This window comes from Aotus nancymaae, unplaced genomic scaffold, assembly GCF_030222135.1.
Source record: "Aotus nancymaae isolate 86718 unplaced genomic scaffold, 86718_ANA_hifiasm-v0.15.2.pri h1tg000012l, whole genome shotgun sequence".
NCBI lineage: Eukaryota > Metazoa > Chordata > Mammalia > Primates > Aotidae > Aotus > Aotus nancymaae.
Window position 1 is genome coordinate 30,141,240 of NW_026988423.1, and position 19,286 is coordinate 30,160,525.

Below are 19,286 nucleotides of genomic sequence, written 5' to 3' on the forward strand. Positions count from 1 at the left end.
TACAGGCACCCGCCATCATGCCCAGCTAACTTTTGTATTTTTAGTAGAGATAGGGTTTCGCCATGTTGGCCAGGCTGGTCTTGAACTACTGACCTCAGGTGATCTACCCACCTCAGCCTCCTAAAGTGCTGGGATTACAGTGTAAGCCACCATGCCTGGCCTTGAGTAACATTTTATACTTGTTTTACTTTGTTACTATTATCATAATAGTTATGCTGAGTGCCTGTATGTGGCCCAATCTTAAGGACTTTATATATATATATATATATATACACACACACACACACACACACACACACATAAATATATATATATATATATATATATATATATATATATGTATTTTTTTCCTACAGAATCATGCTGTTACCTAGGCTGGAGTGCAATAGTACCATCATAGCTCACTAACGTCTAACTCCCAGACTGAAACTACTCAGCCTCCCAAGTAGCTAAGGCTACAGGGACGCACCACTAAGCCCAACTAATCCCTAAATTTTTTTATTTTTATTTTTTTGAGACGAAGTTTTGCTTTTGTTGCCCAGGCTGAGTGCAATGGCACCATCTCGGCTTATCGCAACCTCCGCCTCCCGGGTTCAAGCAATTCTCCTGCTCACCCTCCCGAGTAGCTGGATTATAGTTGTGCACCAACACACCCAGCTAGTTTTTTGTATTTTTAGTAGAGATAAGGTTTCACTATGTTGGCCAGGCTGGTCTTGAACTCCTGGCTTCAAGCCGTTCTCCTGCCTTGCCTTCCCAAAGTGCTGGAATTACAGGCACGAGCCACTGCGCCTGGCCAGTACTGGAGAATGTAATGGAGATGATCTTGCCTATGCCTTGAGCTCCAGTCTAGTTTACTGTCAGAGAATACCTATTTCAGTTTTTCCTATTTTGTTCTCGAGTCTGTTCCCTCAGAATTTACTTTCGTGTACGCCGCTTTTAAATTTGCATTGTAAAATTTCCTTTGGTTCTCCCCGCCTGTAAAAATGAAAGTCTGTAGAACTAAGCTAAGCAGATGGTCTTCCTCCAAAGAGGTTGGGCTGAACTAAAGCACTGTTTTGGAGCCGGTACACAGAAAAAAAGCAAAATTGGTTATCCTGACTTTACCTCAAGTTCCAAAATAAATTGCTTTCTTTCTCTGGGAAACTTCCCACGCCACACATACAACGTGTGGCCAGTCATTTCGATGCCTCTCGCTCCCTACACGGAGTTCCTCTCATTCTTCACAGCTCTCAGCAGCTGCTGCTAGTTTCTCGGCTCCAACACCACAGGTACCGCACGCTGAAGTTTACAAAGCACTCTGCAGCACCCACTGACTGTGATCTTCACAGTCCTGTCGCAGGCTGGTGGCCTCAAGCAGGTGGCGGTGCAGCCTTTCAGGTCCAGCGCGGCCTGGAGTGATGCCCGCAGCCCCGCCTGGAAGCGCAGCGCCGTCGGTCGCGCGCACCCTCGGCGTGGAGGCCTCGGCTCCGCCCAGCAGCGCACGAGTACGGCCCGGCCCGGCCCGGCCCGGTCCGGTCGCCCACACCGGATGCCACTTCATATTTGGGCCCAGAGCTCAATTCGCGCCGACGCGGGCCGCCGTCCTTAAATCTCTTCAGCCAGGATCTCTACCCGACTGCAAAGCAACCCTGGGCGGGAGCGGCAACCTCTCACCGTCAGTCTTTTAGAGCAGCCGATCCTCAGAGGGGCGGGACACGGTAACACGCGCTGTCCTGCTTTACGGCACGGGTGCGCGCGTTTGCGGCAGCAAGTTTTGGCGGGAAAAGCGTTGCATTTGGATTCCTGCAGTGGTGGGCAAAGGACAGCCTGGTGACTAAGGGTGGCCGGTAGGGTAGGAAAAGATTCTAAAGAAGGAGTTCGGGGTCTAGATTAGTGAGACGGGCAAGGCAGGAGAAAGTTAGCATTGACTAGCGCAGGGGATTGGAGAAACTCCTGCGGAGGGGCGGTTTCGGAGGGTGGAGGAATGTGGTACCAGGAGGTTCCCGTTGTCGGGGTGGGGGGAGTGGGCGGGGAGAAGGGACTAACCGGCTGCTGGCTAGGAACCCCTGGGGTTTAGGCGCCGTGCTTCTGGGTCCTAGCCCTTCTTCCTCCTCTCGGGACAGTTTGGCCCCGCCCCGGCTTCTGGGACGGGTGGGGTGTGGATGGGGATGGGAATTGGAACTGAGCAATTGGGAGGAGGCGCTACCGCGGCGTCTTCTGCCCGGTTCCGCCCCCTATATCCCCTTACTGTCTTCCGCAGACCCCCACCTCTCCTACCTCTTTCCCCAGTCATTCACCAGAAAGCATTTGTCCACGTCTTCACCACAACGATTAATTTCCTCTAGGCTTGAGGAGGGCAGACTTTCAACCTTCGGTGTGCGTGGCATGAATAGCGATTGTGATTTACACGACAAAATGCCCACGTTTAGAATAGTTACTTGTGGTTGAAAGACTTGGATAAATGTGGATGAGATATAAGGGGAAGGCAAGAGCTGTTATTGTTCGTGGGGAATCCTGGAGAGGGGCGGGGCGCAGTGGCTTCACAGGTTATTTTACGCTAGCCTTCCGTCTTTTCTGGATTCCTGCCTTTTACAGCCGAGGTGCTCCGTTGAGTCATGGCAGTGCCCTTTGTGGAAGACTGGGACTTGGTGCAAACCCTGGGAGAAGGTGCCTATGGAGAGTGAGTTTGAGTTCTTTTACCTTGCCTTTGTTTTCTGTCTGCATATTCACTGTTTTGGAGTCTAATACTCTGGTGACTTGGTGAGTAGATGTTTGAGATTCAAGGCTTTTGGCAACTATAGTTACGCAGTCTCTTGCTAGGATTAATGTTTTTTTCTTCCCTTTTTTTTTAAAAAAAGAAAAAGTTTTCTTTGTAAAGAGATGGAAGGGACACGAAGTTATTGTTTCCGTGCCCACGAATTGTTTCTCAGGGTTTAAGCTTTGTGGTTAATTGAGCAAATGAGCAGACTTTGGAGATTGCCTGCTTGGTTTCAGATCCTTGCTCTATCACAAACTGGTCGTTGTTTTGTGATCTTAGGCAACCTTTCTAATGTCACTGTGTACTTATCCTGTACCATCTTTAGGATGGCAATAATAGTATCTACCCCATAGATGCTTAGGACAGTCAATTACACAGGCACATATAGTATGGGATTAATATTCTTAAAAGTATGTGAGTAGAACATGTATATATGTGATGTGGCTTAGAATTACCTCAATCTATTTTATGAAGTGTTTATTAAATGACTTGTGTGACCGCGTAAGGACGTCTTTGGAGTGTTAGCTATTGTATTTCACATTTCAAAAAGGAGTAGTATCTGTTGCGAACAGAGCAGAAACCATTTCCTTGGTTTCTCCCTTGTGGAGAAATTAATAAAGGTAAAATAGTTTTAGATGGGTCATGTATAACCTTTGGAAGTTTTAGAAGAAATGGAATTCTATAATATTAAAACTCTTTTCCTTTTTAGAGTTCAACTTGCTGTGAATAGAATAACTGAAGAAGCAGTCGCAGTGAAGATTGTAGATATGAAGCGTGCCGTAGACTGTCCAGAAAATATTAAGAAAGAGATCTGTATCAATAAAATGCTAAATCACGAAAATGTTGTAAAATTCTATGGTCACAGGAGAGAAGGCAATATCCAGTATTTATTTCTGGAGTACTGTAGTGGAGGAGAGCTTTTTGACAGAATAGGTATGGAAAAAAATTTAAGATAATTATTCTAAACAAGTTTTTAAATTTGTTTTTTAAATCTTGGGTATGCTATTAGGTCATTGTCCTTTCAGAATTGCTCATGCAACAGTGAAATTGGAATAAATTATCTTTATAAAGATTTTTCAAACTGGTATTATTAATAAAAGCATATGTAGAGTCAATGAAAGAAAACTCCTTTCCCAAGTTATGTAAGTGATTTTGATTAAGATTGGTGTCTTAAACAATTTAAGAGTGACAAACTGTAGTTTTATGGTACATCATAAATGCACTGTATCCTAAATGCAATGTATTGCCTATACAATTTTTTTCTTTGTAGATATTCTAGTTACATGAAATCATTGTATGTATTTACAGATCTAAAATCATAGCATGTTGTTTTCTTCTGGTTTACATGAAATAATTGAGAATTTTCTAGGATTGCTTTTTGTATATTAGGTAAATCCTGTGTTTGCTATTAATACTTAATCTATGTAGAATCAAAGGATTGATAATACAGAACACTGAGAAGTACATAAAATAAATCTGTGGATCTAAATTTATAATTTAAAGCTATTGTATTAACAATTAAAAACTGATACAGGTAATAGGATCTCCAGCGTGACTCAGGAGAGAATTAAGGGTAAAAGAAATGGAGTTAATAAGAGAGACCAAAGTATAAAAAATTGATAAAAGAACTTTTATAATAAAACTGTTTCATGAAGGACTTCACAGGCATTAGTGGCTTTGTAGTGTGAGACTATATGATGTTTAAATCTGAGCCAAGTGTGGTGGTACATGCCTGTAATCCTAGCTACTGAAGAGGCTGAGGCAGAAGGATTGCTTGAGCTCGTGAGTTCCAGGTTACAGTGAGTTATGATCTCACGCCAGGGCACTCCAGCCTGGGTGAAAGAGCGAGACCTTATCTCTTAAAAAAAGTTAAATAATAAAAAGTATAATCTGTAAAATATTAGTGAAATTGGCTTAGATTTGCCCATACTTCTCCATTGGCATATTTCAGGAATGAAAAAAATATTAGCATAGCATTTAGAAGAAGGGGAGAATTTGAAGGATACTAAATAAGTCAGTGTTAGTATAAGAGGAAGCAGGGGCTTTTGAAGAGCGGTTTTTAAGACATGGCTTGCATTCTTGATTTGGATGTTGGTTTTCTCTTTATATTTTTCCTGTGATACTAGTTTTGCCATCTAACAGGTGAATGAGTTAAGCCCTGTATGTGTCAGTGGACTCCTGAATTTTTTGTTGGCATTTGATTCTGTTTGCTTAAGTACATTCATAATGTCTAAGCTTCAAATTAAGAAGCTATGTGGTTGCTACCTGATTATATTTATTCAGTAAACTAACTTTCATAATTGTTTTAGAGCCAGACATAGGCATGCCTGAACAAGATGCTCAGAGGTTCTTCCATCAACTCATGGCAGGGGTGGTAGGTATAGTTGTCTCTTTCCCTTTTACTTAAAATTAGTAAGAATAAATTACATTACCAAATTCTGGTGTGTTTCTTTCTGCCTCCCTCTTAGGTTTATCTGCATGGTATTGGAATAACTCACAGGGATATTAAACCAGAAAATCTTCTATTGGATGAAAGGGGTAAGTTTAGCATTTTGTCACTGGTACCTAAATTGTTTTATTATACAAGGTAAAATCAAGTCTTTTGCATTACTGGAATTTCAAGACAAAATCTGAAAAATCAAGGATATTTTGGAGGCTTAGTATATTTGGAAATCACAAGTCTCATTTTGCAATACAATTGCAGATAAGGTAGAGAAATCTGACCTAGGTGCAAGGCTAGCTCACTTTATATATAAGAATATAAGGGTCTCACTCTGTTGCCCAGTCTGGAATGCACTCTGTGATCCTGGCTCACTGCAGCCTTGACCTCCCAGGCTCAAGTGATCCTACCACTTCAGCTTCCTGAGTAGCTAGGACCAACCACAGGCAGGTGCCACCATGCCTGGCTAATTTTTAATTTTTTGTAGAGGTGGGGTCTTCCTTTGTTGCCCAGGCTAGTCTTGAACTCCTGGACTCAAGCTATTTACTGGCCTTAGCCTCCCAAAGTGTTGACATTATAGGTGTGCGCCATCGTGCCTGGCTAAGAACAGTTTAAAATAATTCTTCAATGGATTAATAAAGGGAAGTTCCTGTGGAATACCCTGGACCTTAGTCTTGTCCTGTTCCCTCTTTTTTATGTATGACTTGGATAAATATGTAAGACATTTAGTTATATTTTATGGATGCCATCAAATTGACAAGGATGGATAGTGAAAGCTTTAGCTTATAGGGTCAGAATCAAAATAGAAATGTCAACTAGGAGGCAGTAGTCTTTGCCTGGTTTAATGCTTTATTCTTAGTATTAGAATAGTGCTTGACAAATGGTCGGCTTCTTTTTATTTTTATTTTTTTAAAATAGAGTCTTGCTCTGTTGCCCAGGCTGGAGTGTAATGGCATGATCTCGGCTCACTGCAACCTCTCCCTCGGTGGTTGAGGTGATTCTCATCCCTTAGCCACCTGAGTAGCTGGGATTACAAGCCTGAGCCACCATACCCAGCTGATTTTTATATTTTTAGTAGAGACGGGGTTTTGTCATATTAGCCAGGCTGATCTCGAGCTCCTAGCCTCAAGTGATCTGCCTGCCTTGGCCTCCCAAAGTGCTGGGATTATAGGCATGAGCCACCGCACCCAGCTGATAACATGCTTTTTTCTTATGTGCATGTGGATTTTACTTTTTACCCCTTTAAATTGAGTTTATGTAACATAAAAATATTTATTTTTGCTGGGCATGGTGGCTCACGCCTGTAATTCCAGCACTTTGGGAGGCTGAGGTGGACGGATCTCGAGGTCAGGAGTTTGAGACAAGCCTGACCAACATGGTGAAACCCCATCTCTACTAAAAATACAAAAATCAGTTGGGAGTAGTAGTGTGTGCCTGTAGTCCTAGCTACTCAGGAGGCTGAGGCAGGAGAATCGCTTGAACTCGGGAGATGGCGGTTGCAATGAGCAGAGATTACACCACTGCACTCCAGCCTGGGTGACAGAGCGAGACTCTGTCTCAAAAAAAAAAAAATCTTTATTTTTATTTAAAACTTTAGAAATGTAGGTACACAAAACTTAAATATAATATAAAGAAATGTAAATAGACATTTATCAACCCACTTGGTTTAAAAATAGAACATTATTCGTATATAAGAATGCTCACAGTGGTGGTGGTTTTAATATAGGAGAAAACTGTAAATAACCCAAATGTCTGTCAGTAAATTATGAAATGGATGGCTTATACCTATAAGCAGTGGCATGGATAAATTTCAGGTATATAATGATATAGAGCAAAAAGGGACAGTTGCAAAAGAGTTCATATGTCTGATTCTATTTATACGAAGTTCAAAAATATGTAAACCTAGTATACTGTTCAGGGATGTAAACCTGGAGAAAAAAAATCACACAGAAAATCAAGGGCATAATAAAACCAAATTGAGAATAGTGGTTACCTCTAAGAAGGTGGAGGAGGGAAGTATTTACAGATTTCAAAGGACATAGAACATTGTTTTACTAAAGTGAGTGGGTGTTTATTATGTTGTTTTTTAGATCTTGTATTAACATATAAGATATAATTAATATTTTGTTTCTATTTAATATTTAATAATCTTTTAAAAAAAAGAAATAAAATGTTACCAGTGTTTAACATCCCTCTGTTTATTTAAAACTTTAAAAATTCAGGTACACAAAAATTCTTAGATAGAATATTATAATGAAATGTAAATAGACATGTATCAACCCTCCTGTTTATTTCATCACAAATATGTGTTTTTTTCTTTTTCTAAGAGCTAATCACATTTCTAAATTTAACTTTTATTATGTGCAGTTCTCTAATGTAGTAACTATTATGTTGCAGACATAACAAAGTCCAAGGAATATTATAGTTATCCATTAGTATTTTAAGTGGTTACTACTCATAAGTAATTTGGAACTCAGTCTTGGTGGTTTGTCCAGATAGTGTCATATTTAGCTATTAAAAAGATAATCAGCTGGGTGTGGTAGCCCGTACCTATAATCCCAACACTTCGGGAGGCTGAGGCGGGAAGATTGCTTGGTCCTAGGAGTTTGAGATCAGCCTGGACAATATAGACCCTGTCTTTATGAAAAATTAAAGAAAACATTAGCTAGGCATGGTGGTGCATACCTGGAGTCCCAGCCACTTGAGAGGCTGAAGCAGGAGGATTGATTACTTCAACCTAGGAGGTCAAGGCTGCAGTAAGCCATGATCACACCACTACACTCCAGCCTTGGCAACAGAGTGAGACCATTCTCAAAAAAAAAGTAAAGAAAAAGATAATAACATTAGCTACCTCCTAAGTCAGATAGAGGTAAACATTTCAATGGTTTACATGTTGTGTGAATGTACTTGATTTTTAAAGAATCAGCCCCCTATTTTGAGACATTTAATTTGTTTATAACTTAAAAAATAAAATAGAACAGTGATGACTTTTATAAATTTATGTAAAGGACCAATATAAAAATTGGGTCATGCTATACTATTTTTTCTGCCATTAGCCTTTTTGTCCTACTTGTACACTATTTCATGTCAGTATGTATAGATATACCTTATTTTTTTCAAAACCTACCTCCACATTTTCCATTGTACAATGTATTATAAGATTTAATCATTTATTTACAAATATTGCTATGAATATTCTTGTTTTAGAATTTGTGGGATTATTCCTATGGATACAGAAGTGGGAATTGCTAGTTCAAAGAGTGAATATTTCACATTTTAGTATGTTTTGCCAAAATGCCTTCTGAGAATAGAGGGTTTTTTCTAACTCTTAAAACTGTGTTAGATTCTGTAGTGCTTTGCTTTAAGATCCTGTGGTGCTCTATATTTTTATAATCTTAACAGTTTTCTCTTGTCAGTCTTCACTGATTTATCTGCTACCTGCATTGGCTGGCATAGTGTCTGTCACTAAGTTGCAGTAGATATTCACTAAATATAAGTTAAGTGCTGTCTGCAGTTTGTGTGTATTAAAGATGGGAAGTTAGGGTGGAGGTTTGGTTTTCTGATTTTTTTTTTTTTTTGTACAGAGTTTTTCCTCTTTTTCTCAGACTCCCTACTTTGAAGAAAAAAAAAAGTATTGTGGTTTGTTGAATTTTGGTTGGTCTTCAGATATTTTCTTCTGTTAACTGGATTTGTTTGCTGCTGAGAAGTTGTGCCTAACATATTACTGAGGTTACCTTCCTGACCTCCACCCTACCTGTTGAAGGGCTTTGCTTTGCTTTCAGCTCAAGTTTAAAGTGCTCTTTTCCATAAGGGCAGCCCCTCTGACTCCACTTTTTTGCTTTAATCTGGTCTAGACTGTTTTGCATGTTGATGATACTTCTTTTAAGTTAATAGAAGAGATGAGGCCTTTTTCTACTTTTAGCATAGATGATGATATATTTTATTTTTTTAGATTTCTTTGTGGTTTTTTTTTTTTTTTTTTGCTTATTTGAAGTTCTACAAACTTTAAGTAACGTTAGTGATTTTTTCTCAATAAAACTTATTCCTGCAAGTATATCTATTTGCAAAACATTTTTATTCAGTGCCATCTTTTTTTCTTTTGGTTTAGATAACCTCAAAATCTCAGACTTTGGCTTGGCAACAGTGTTTCGGTATAATAATCGTGAGCGTTTGTTGAACAAGATGTGTGGTACTTTACCATATGTTGCTCCAGAACTTCTGAAGAGAAGAGAATTTCATGCAGAACCAGTTGATGTTTGGTCCTGTGGAATAGTACTTACTGCAATGCTTGCTGGAGGTAAGAGCTGTTTAATCATGGTAAAGCTCCTATCCTATGAAAAGTCAGATTAGTTATTCTGAAATAAATGAAATAAACCAAGGAATTCATATTTATATAATAGTTTTTTTTTTTCTTTTTTAAGAGAGAGGGTCTCACTCTGTTCCCCAAACTGGAATACAGTGAGCTATTATAATTCACTGCAGCCTCAAGCTTCTGGGCTCACCAGTGTTCTGGCCTCACTATTTCAAGTAGCTAGGACCACAGGTGCCTGCCACAAGATGTCTGGCTAAGTTTTAAAATTTTTTTGTAGAGTTAGGGTCTTGCTGTGTTGTCCAGACTGATCTTAAACACCTGGCCTCAAGCAAGCCTTCTGTCTTCGCCTCCCAAACTGTTAGGAGTAAAGGTGTGAGCCATGGCACTCAGCTTCTATAGTAGTATTTTAGTAGTGTCTTGATCAGTTTGTGTTGCTGTAACGAAGTATCATAGACTGCATACCTTATAAACATCAAATTTGTTTCTCACAGTTCTGGAGACTGAAAGTATGATATCAGGGGTACCAACCTGGTCATGTTTCAGTAAGGGTCCTCTTCCTGATTTGCAGATGACTGTCTTGCTGTATGCTCACATGGTGGACAGCCAAGAGAGCTGAAGCAAGCCCTCTAGTCTCTCTTTTTTTTTTTTTTTTTTTTTTTTTAAAGACCAGAGTTTTGCTCTGTCACCCAGGTTGCAGTGCAGTAGTGTGATCTCAGCTCATTGCAACCTCTGCCTCCTGGGTCTGGCGATCCTCCTGCCCCAGCCTTCCAGTTGGGATTACAGGCAAGTGCCATCATGCCCAGCTAATTTTTGTATTTTGAGTATAGACAAAGTTTCACCATGTTGTTGGCCAGTCTGGTCTCAAACTCCTGACCTCAAGTGATCTGCTCACCTCAGCCTCCCAAAGTACTGTGGTGGGGGTGTGTGTGTGTTGACCAGATCTTGTGAGACATTGTGTCTGAGTTTTTTTTTTTTGAGACAGAGTCTCACTCTGTTGCCCGCGCTGGAGTACAGTGGCACAATTCAAGGCTCACTGCAGCCTTGACCTCCCAAGCTCAAGCAATCTTCCCACCTCAGTCCCCTGAGTATCTGGGACTACAGGTGTGCACCACCACACCTGGCTAATTTTTTGTGTTCTTTTAGAGACAGTCTTCCCATGCTACCCAGGCTAGTCTTAAACTCCTGGACTCAAGTGATCTGCCTACCTTGGCCTCCCAAAGTGCTGGGATTATATAATTAGTACCCTATAAAAACACAATATTGGCTGGACACATGAGCCTTTATTAGATACTAATAAGGTCTTAATAAGGACACTAATACCATTTTTTGAGGGATGCCATCTTCAGGACCTAATCACTGCTCAAAGGCCCCACCTCCAAATGCCATTGCATTGTGAGTTAGCATTTCAACGTGACTTTTGAGAGGGACACAAATGTTTAGTACATTGCAAGTAGTAACTTATTTATAGTCCCAAAGATTTTTTAAGATGAGGCATGCATAGTTATTAAATATCACGATACTTTTCTGTGAATCATGTAAACACTTTTGAAAATAAGACTAGGGCAAGAAGTGATTCATCTATCTTTTTTTATTTTATTTTTAGAGACAAAGTCTCGCTCTGTCGCCCAGGCTGCAGTGCAGTGGTATGAGTTTTGATCTCTCAGGCTCAGGTGATCCTCTCATCTTAGCCTCCTGAGGAGCCAGGACTACAGATGCACGCCATCACACCAAGCTAATTTTGTTTATTTTTTGTAGAGGTGGGGTCTCACTATGTTTTCCAGGCTGGTCTCAAACTCCTGAGCTCAAGCAGTCCATCTGCCTCAGCCTCCCAAAGTGCTGGAATTACAGTCCTGAGCTACCATGCCTGTCCTGATTCATCTTATCTTTGAAGCGTCTCTAAACTTTCCAAGTTGGGATTCTTAGTTTGAAAACCATATTGAATTAATTCAAAGGAACTTTTCATGGATTTATATTATTATTTTTCCTTGAAATCTTTATAAATAAGAACATTCAAAAAAATGAACATGCTTTGTTTTTAGAATTGCCATGGGACCAACCCAGTGACAGCTGTCAGGAATATTCTGACTGGAAAGAAAAGAAAACATACCTCAACCCTTGGAAAAAAATTGATTCTGCTCCTCTAGGTAACTGGATTATCTTGAGTGAAAGAGTATTGATTTCTTGGATATGAAGTCTTATGCTATTTGAATTTTTTCTTACTTTTTTCTTTTAAATTTATGTCATGATTTTTATAAATTATTAATTATAAATAAAAATTAAGGAAAAAATAACTCTTTAGTCCCAGAACTCTGCAATAGATTTTAAAAAATATTTTGGGGAGTGTATATTCAGAGCAACTTGAATCTATGCTTTTAGGTGGTTTTCTATTTAAAAATAAAAAAAGTTTTGATATGTGCTATATTTTGTTGCAAATACAGTCATTTGTTGCCTAATTACAGGGATGTACTCTAACAAATGTGTCATTAGGTGATTTCATCATTGTGTGAACATTGTAGAGTGTACTTACATAAACCTAGATAGTATAGCTTACCATAAATCTAAGGTATAATGGTACAGCCTATTGATCCCAGGCCGAAAACCTGTGCAGCATGTTACTATACTAAGTACTGTAAGGAATTGTAACATAATGGTATTCGTGTATCTAAACATAGAAAACGTATAGTAAAAATACAGTATTATAATCTAGTGGGACTGTTAATACATGTGGTACATTCTTGACTGAAACATCATTAATGTGGCCTATGACTATGTATGATGAATATATGTATATTATTTATATGTGTATTTATACAAAATGAGATCACACTAATTTGTAAATGTTTTTGGTTTTAATGCTCTGTGAACATTTTTCCATGACAATAATTGTAGGTCTACATCATTGTTTTAAAGGCTGTGATGATATTCTGCCATGTGGATATGCCTTACTATATTCTTCTAATCACTTTGTTGGAGATTTTTCTAATCTTCACAGATATAAAAGAGATAGGATAAGTATCTCTGTAACTTAATCATGGCACATACCCTTAAATTGTTTATTGAAATCCCCAGAAGCAAAATTGCAGGATCAAGGATGTAGTTTTTATTATGACTTATATTGTCAAATTGCTTCCTGAAAGTTCAAACCATTTTATCACAGTCTCATCAATTTACATTAAGAAAAAAAAACTAATAGGCCTATAAATGATAGTTTTTTATTTTAAATTTAATACTAATGAAGTTGTATAGCCTTTATGTATGTATTAGTTTTTTTGTCTATTTCGCTCATTTTTGTCAAGGATATTTTTTTTTCTTACCACTTTGAAGTTTTCTTTTCTTTTCTTTTTTTTTTTTTTTAACATATTGACCTTTGCATTTGTTACAAATATTTTTCACAATTTATCTTTTTTTTCATTTTGTTTTGCTATATTGACATTCAAATCTATTATCTTGTCCTTTATGGTCTCTGACTATATTATCACTGGAAAGGTCTTCTAGTATTTAAAAGTTCCCTATGTTTTCATTTAGTGCTTTTATGGCTTCATTTTTACATTTAAATCTTTGATCCATTAGGAAATAATTTTGATATAGAGAGCTATATGAATTTTTTCTCAAGAAAATCAAGATACCTTAGGATGGCTAGTTCGATTACTATCTCTTAAAAAGTTATCGGTAAGTAAATGTTCTTCAAGATACCTTAGGATGCTTAGTTCGATTACTATCTCTTAAAAAGTTATCAGTAAGTAAATGTTCTTTATAAAACTGTGAATAAGGTCATATGAGAACATGACATTGAAGTAATGAAATTCGGTATTGAAAATGGTAAGAGGGGTTTCTGTATCTTTTTGTTAAGAACACACTTAAATGTTCTCTCTTGTTCTCGGTGGCAAACAATTGAGAATCAGATCAGGGAAAACTATTCCAAGACACAGACAACTGCATGAAATTAAAGCCGTAATTTAGTAGCTTTAATTATTTCTCTTCCCCAGAAATAATACTTAGTAAGTAAGCCAACAGAAAATGTGTTTCTTACCACAAGCCATAGGCTTCTGTAATCTCTTTGACTGTTTTCGTGAATGTTGTCTTAATGTTTGTTTTTAGCTCTGCTGCATAAAATCCTAGTTGAGAATCCATCAGCAAGAATTACCATTCCAGACATCAAAAAAGATAGATGGTATAACAAACTCCTCAAGAAAGGTAATATCCTTAAACTACAAGTTTGTTTATTTTTCTGTGGAAGAAAAGGTAATTGCAAAGTCATTGTCACTAGTCAACAACACAAGATAGGTATGGTCTCTGTCCTCATGGAGATTATAATGTCTAGTAGGAAAAAACATAAAAATAATTTTATTAATAATTATAAAGGAGAAAGTCAGGGTACTATAGCTAAATGTTTGACCAAGTCGTAAAGGACAGGGAAGAATTTTATTCCTGAAGAAATGATATTAAATCTAAGATTTGAAGATTAAAGGGAAGCTAGCCAGGCAAGGTAAGTGGCAGATTTAATTCTGAACAGGCAAAGCAGTATTTGAAAAATCTTTGGTTTTAGAAAGTCTGGTGCATTTGAGTAACTTGAAAGATCAGTATGGCACAAGCCATGTCTGTTGTGTTTATCATTATATCACCAGTGCTTAGCACAGTATGTGGTGTGCCATAGACACTCATTAAATATTTATTGAGTGAATTGAGTAAACAGGAATTGACAGAAGAAGAGAGGTTTGAGATGAGGCCAGAGAGGTGGCTAGTGGCCAATTTGTGGAAGAACACCTTGTAAGCTATGTTAAAGATTTTGGGCTTTAACTTAAGATCATTGGGGAGAGACCTTTGAGAGATTTTAAGCAAGAATATGACATAGTCATATCTTTGGTTTTAAAATATCTCTTTGACTTCTACTTTTCTTCCATTGTTTTTTATGAATAGGGAAAGATTCAGGATGTTGTAGGCCTTTCTGCTAGTTGTCTAGATATGGGAAGATGGTGGCTTGGACTAGGTTAGGGCAACGGTATTGCAGAAATGAGATGATTCCAGAGAAATTTAAAAACTAGTATTGATAGGACCGTTAGGCTGTGAATGGGAGGAGAGAGGACAATGACTAGAGATGATGAATGAGAAACATTCTGAGAGTTATTAAAGAATTAATGTTTAACTCTGTCCTCATGGACAGAAAAGAGTTAATGTTTAAACATTAACTCTCTTTAATACTTCTCTGCATTTTTCTTTCTCCTTCTTCTAACTTAAAGTCCAGTTCTCCCTTAAAGACACAGTTTCCTCTGAAGTGATAGGTGTTTTCTTTCCCATACCCTCATGTCTTTTGATCTGGACATGGCACAGGTGTCCTCCTTATTCTTCATTGTCACTTTCTCCCATCTTCCTGTATCTCTCTCCCTTCTAACTTTTGAACCTCAAATTAAAACATCTGCCGTACTGTCACAGTCTCCAACATGACTCTTGATGTAATTTTTGTCATGATTCTTGGATATTTCAATACTTATTTGGATCATCCTGATATCCTGACTTCACTGTTACTTGACCTTCTCTCCTATAGTGATGTTGTCTTTGAACACTCTGCACTGATCACTAGTATGATTTTTTTGGACTTCCTCCCTTAATATTCTGACTTCAACAATCCTTTGACTCTAGCTGGACTTGCAATTAATTAATTCTCTCTCTTCAGTCTCTTACCTGCTCCTTCTCTAGGTCCTTGATTCTATCTTTACCTATCTTAAATCTTTAAGTTAGTCATTATAAATGACTTCTTTGTATTCATCATTTTCAACTTCCTTGTCCCCTTGTCTCTTTATCATACTTAGTGGGTAAAACCCAGTAAGTAGTTTCTGGGTTTAATCTAGTAGTTTTCTGTGTACTCCACACTTATATCTGTATAACGGATTACAGCAGGAGAAAAATACCCAAAAACATTCACTTTAAATTCAGGATTGCTAATCTCAAGTGGGCCCTGAATGCTGCCTGGCATTTGGGCTTCATTTCCCCATGTCTTTCATTATCCTGTTATCTTAAATCACCTTAACTCCCTTTTTTTTTTTTTTTTAAGACAGGGTCTTGCATTCACCCAGGCTGTAGTACAGTGGCACCATCTCGGTTTACTTCAACCTCTGCCTCTCAGTTCAAGTGATTCTTGTGCTTTAGCCGTCTGAGTAGCTGGGCCATGCTGGCCAGGCTGGTCTCAGCCTAAGCTTTCCACAAGTGCTGGGTTTATAGGTATGATCCACCGTTCTTGGCCTCTTAACTTTTATTATCTCCTTCCCCATCCTCTCTCTCAGTTGTTCACTGTGCTTCCTATATCACTAGGAAATAGAAGCAGCCACAGGAGAACTTACGCAAGCTCCTACCACCATCTCCCCCTAACTAACTGCCTCTAAGCTAATAATATTCTCCTTCGTCCTGTATTGCTGTGGATAAATTGCTACAGGTGTTAAGCCAGGTTTTTCTCTTACCTACTCAAGGACTTTGTCTAGCAATTTTTCTGTCTCCTACATTATTAATTTTTCCTTCTCTACTGGATCTTTCTCATCAGCATACCTGCATGCTTTTTCTCCCATTTTAAAATCTAATCATCATGGTAATAAAATTTCTCTTAACCCCTCTTTTCTCTACCAGTCCATTTTCTTCACAGTTGCACATTTCTAAAATTGCTTCTCATTTCTAACACTTCAAAACTAGTTTTGAATTTCTGTTACCAAGTCACAATGATTTTTGGCACATGTTGCCAAGTTCAATGTAATAGTCCACCCTTACCTGTGGTCACCTGAGGTCTGAAAAAGATTAAATGGAAAATTCCAGAAGTAAATAATTCATAGATTGATTTTATTTATTTATTTAATTCGAGACAGGGTCTCGCTCTGTCGATCAGACTGGAGTGCAGTGGCATGGTCTTGGCTTACTGCAACCTCTACTTGCTGGTCTTAAATGATCCTCCCATCTCAGCCTCCCGAGTAGCTGGGACTACAGGTGTGAGCCATTATGCCCAGCTAATTTTTGTATTTTTGGTAGAGATGAGGTCTTGCCATGTTGCTCAGGCTAGTCTCAAACTCCTGGATTCAAGCAGTTGACCCACCTCAGCCTCCCGAAGTACTGGGATTATGGGCATGAGCCACAATGCCCTACCATAGGTTTTAAATTATGTGCTATTCTGAGTAGCATGATAAAATCTTGTGCTGTCCTGCTTCATCTCACCTAGGATGTGAGTCATTCCTTTTTCTAGTGTATTCATATTCTGTGTGCCACCTGCTTGTAACTCATTTAGTGGCTATTTTCGTTATTAGATTGAAAGAACATATATAGGGTTTGGTACCATTTGTGCTTTCAGGCATCCACTTGAACATATCCTCTATGGATAAGAGGGGACTACTGTAATCAGTTCTCAGACATCTTGTTTTATCTCGTCAGTATTTTATACAGTTGATCATGCCCTCCTCCTTTAAACACTTTCTTCTTTTGGCTTCCAGGCATTACACTCTTCTGATTTTTGTCCTTCTCACTGGTTGCTCCTTTATAGTCTCTTGATGATTTTCTTTCATCTGCTCAGCCTCCTACTACTGGAGTTCTCCAGGGCTGAATCTATGGATCTCCGTTGTTTTCTCCACACTCACTCCCTTAATAATATTATTTGGTTTCATGGCTCTAAAACAAACTATATGTTGATAGTCACATTTATATCAACCTAGACCTTTCCTCTGAATTCCGAACTTACATGTCTTAACTGCCTTCTCAAATTTCGCTTGAATGTTAAGAAGCATCTCTAACTTGATGAGTTCCAAACTGAGTTACTGATCTTTCCCTTTCAAACCCATTCCTTTTCTAAGTCTTTCCCATGTTGGTTAACGGCAACTGCATTATTCTTTTTATGCAGATCAGAAACCTTGAGTCATCCTTCATTTTTCTCATTCTCTTTAACTTGACATCCAGTCCACCAGGTAATTGTTAACCTCTATCTTAAAAAAAATTGTAGAATCTGATTACCTTTTTTCACCTCTACTGCTACCCTGTCATTCCAAACTACTATGATATCTTTCCAAAGTGTTCTGATTTAAAAGTAAATTAGAATATCTCACTGTTCTACCCAAATCCTCCAATGCTTTAGTTCTCACCAATAGTATAAGCTAAAATCAGTTCATGACCTGTGAGTTCTTACCTAATTTTGTCCCTTACATTACCTCTCCAACCTCACTTCTGCTTTGCTCCCCCTTGGTCGTAGCTATAGTGGTCTTCTCATTGTTCTTTAAATACTCTAGGCACACTTCTACCTCACTGTTTTTGTAATGAATGTTCCCTATGCCTGGAAATGCTTTTTCCCGTGGGACTTATCTGCATGTCTTATTTTCTCACTTTCTTTGGATATTGACTTCAGTGTCATCTTTTCAATAAGCCTTTCCTGGCCATGCTATTTAAAACTGTATCCCTTTCTCTCTAATACATTTCTTAAATTTTGTAAAATTTTTACTGCCTTGTGGACATATGCAGTCCAACACATTTCTTCATTTTATTTTCCTCCATTGTACTTACCACCATTTAGCTTATTGATTTTTAATTTTATTTGAATTTATTTTACATTATTTTGTCTCTCCTCAATAGAATGTAGGATTTAAGAGGTCAAGGGTTTTTTTCTGTTTCGCTCACTGCTGAATACCTAATACCTAGAATAATGCCTGGCACAGAGTAGATCTAATAAAATATTTGAATGAATGGATTAATAAATAAAAAGCATGTTTAAAAAAAATTTTAGCATGTTTAAGTGGTTTGGGTACAGATCCTGTAGAGAGGAAGAGGCTGACAGTCTAAGAGAAAGGGAATAAATAACAGAGGATCAAGATCCCTCAGGAGGTAGAAGGGTTTGGGCTCCGGAGCATGAGTAGAGAGATGAACATTGCATAGGAGGATGGAAGGAATGAAAGGATGTATAGTAATACAAGTAATTTAGCAGATTTGCTGTGGACAAGTTGATGTAGTTTCTGTCTAATGGCTTTATTTTCTCTCTGAAATGGGAGCTGGTAGTATAGGTACTGGACAGTAGTCTTGGAAATTACAGAAAAGTGTAGTTTTGAAATGATCCTTGTGGAGAAACGGAAAGGAAACTAGAGAAACACATAGAATTATCTGGCAATATTGAGGTTCGGCTAGGGATTGTAACTATAAATTTATAGTGGTGTCATTTTATGTATAATCTTCTTTGTAAAGCTTTTCCAGGGAATCAAAGAATGTTGGCTAGAGTAGATTCATAATATTTATTGTTATTATCTTAAATTTTTTTTTATTTTAAAAAGTTCTAGTCCTTTAGTCAGGTCTGTCGTTTTCATGGAACATTGTTCTGTTACCCACAAAAGATGCCATTAAGATTGTGGCCTGAGCATACTCCACACTTGGAACATACCTACAAGTCATACTTAGGTATTGTGAAATACCTAATTTGACAAGTGAGTCTTAGTAATTTAATAACTTGACCACATTTTTTATAAAGTCATATAGGAAGACTTTGTTTTCTATTTTATAAATATTTTGTGTTAAATAAATAGATTTAGACAGAGTTTTACTTCAGGTTACCAACTGGGCTAATTTAAAAACATATTTACATAGAAGACTTGAAACCGTTTGTATTTTTTTCTTTTTTAGGGGCAAAAAGGCCCCGAGTCACTTCAGGTGGTCTGTCAGAGTCTCCCAGTGGCTTCTCTAAACACATTCAATCCAATTTGGACTTCTCTCCAGTAAACAATGCTTCTAGGTAAGTCTGATAAAGATTAAGTCATTTTTGATTGTAGTATTCCCCATGAAGAATAATTACATAT

At 38.0% G+C, this 19,286-nt stretch overlaps 1 protein-coding gene across 6 annotated transcripts in view; it reads left to right on the forward strand.

Moving 5' to 3' along the window:
* The first annotated feature begins 1,599 nt into the window (after window positions 1-1,599).
* CHEK1 (checkpoint kinase 1) overlaps window positions 1,600-19,286 on the forward strand; it is a 39,253-nt gene continuing 21,566 nt past the window's right edge. Inside the window, exons 1-9 of one of the 6 annotated variants that reach the window (XM_064375549.1) lie at window positions 1,600-1,697; window positions 2,575-2,659; window positions 3,447-3,670; window positions 5,047-5,111; window positions 5,206-5,275; window positions 9,286-9,474; window positions 11,529-11,633; window positions 13,588-13,683; window positions 19,114-19,222. In XM_064375549.1, the coding sequence (XP_064231619.1) occupies window positions 2,595-2,659; window positions 3,447-3,670; window positions 5,047-5,111; window positions 5,206-5,275; window positions 9,286-9,474; window positions 11,529-11,633; window positions 13,588-13,683; window positions 19,114-19,222 (923 nt within the window). In that variant the 5' untranslated portion in view covers window positions 1,600-1,697; window positions 2,575-2,594. Of the gene's footprint in view, window positions 1,698-1,736; window positions 1,832-2,042; window positions 2,660-3,446; window positions 3,671-5,046; window positions 5,112-5,205; window positions 5,276-9,285; window positions 9,475-11,528; window positions 11,634-13,587; window positions 13,684-19,113; window positions 19,223-19,286 lie in introns of those variants that run through there. The other 5 variants (XM_064375548.1, XM_064375546.1, XM_064375545.1 and 2 more) reach the window with 5 other exon arrangements.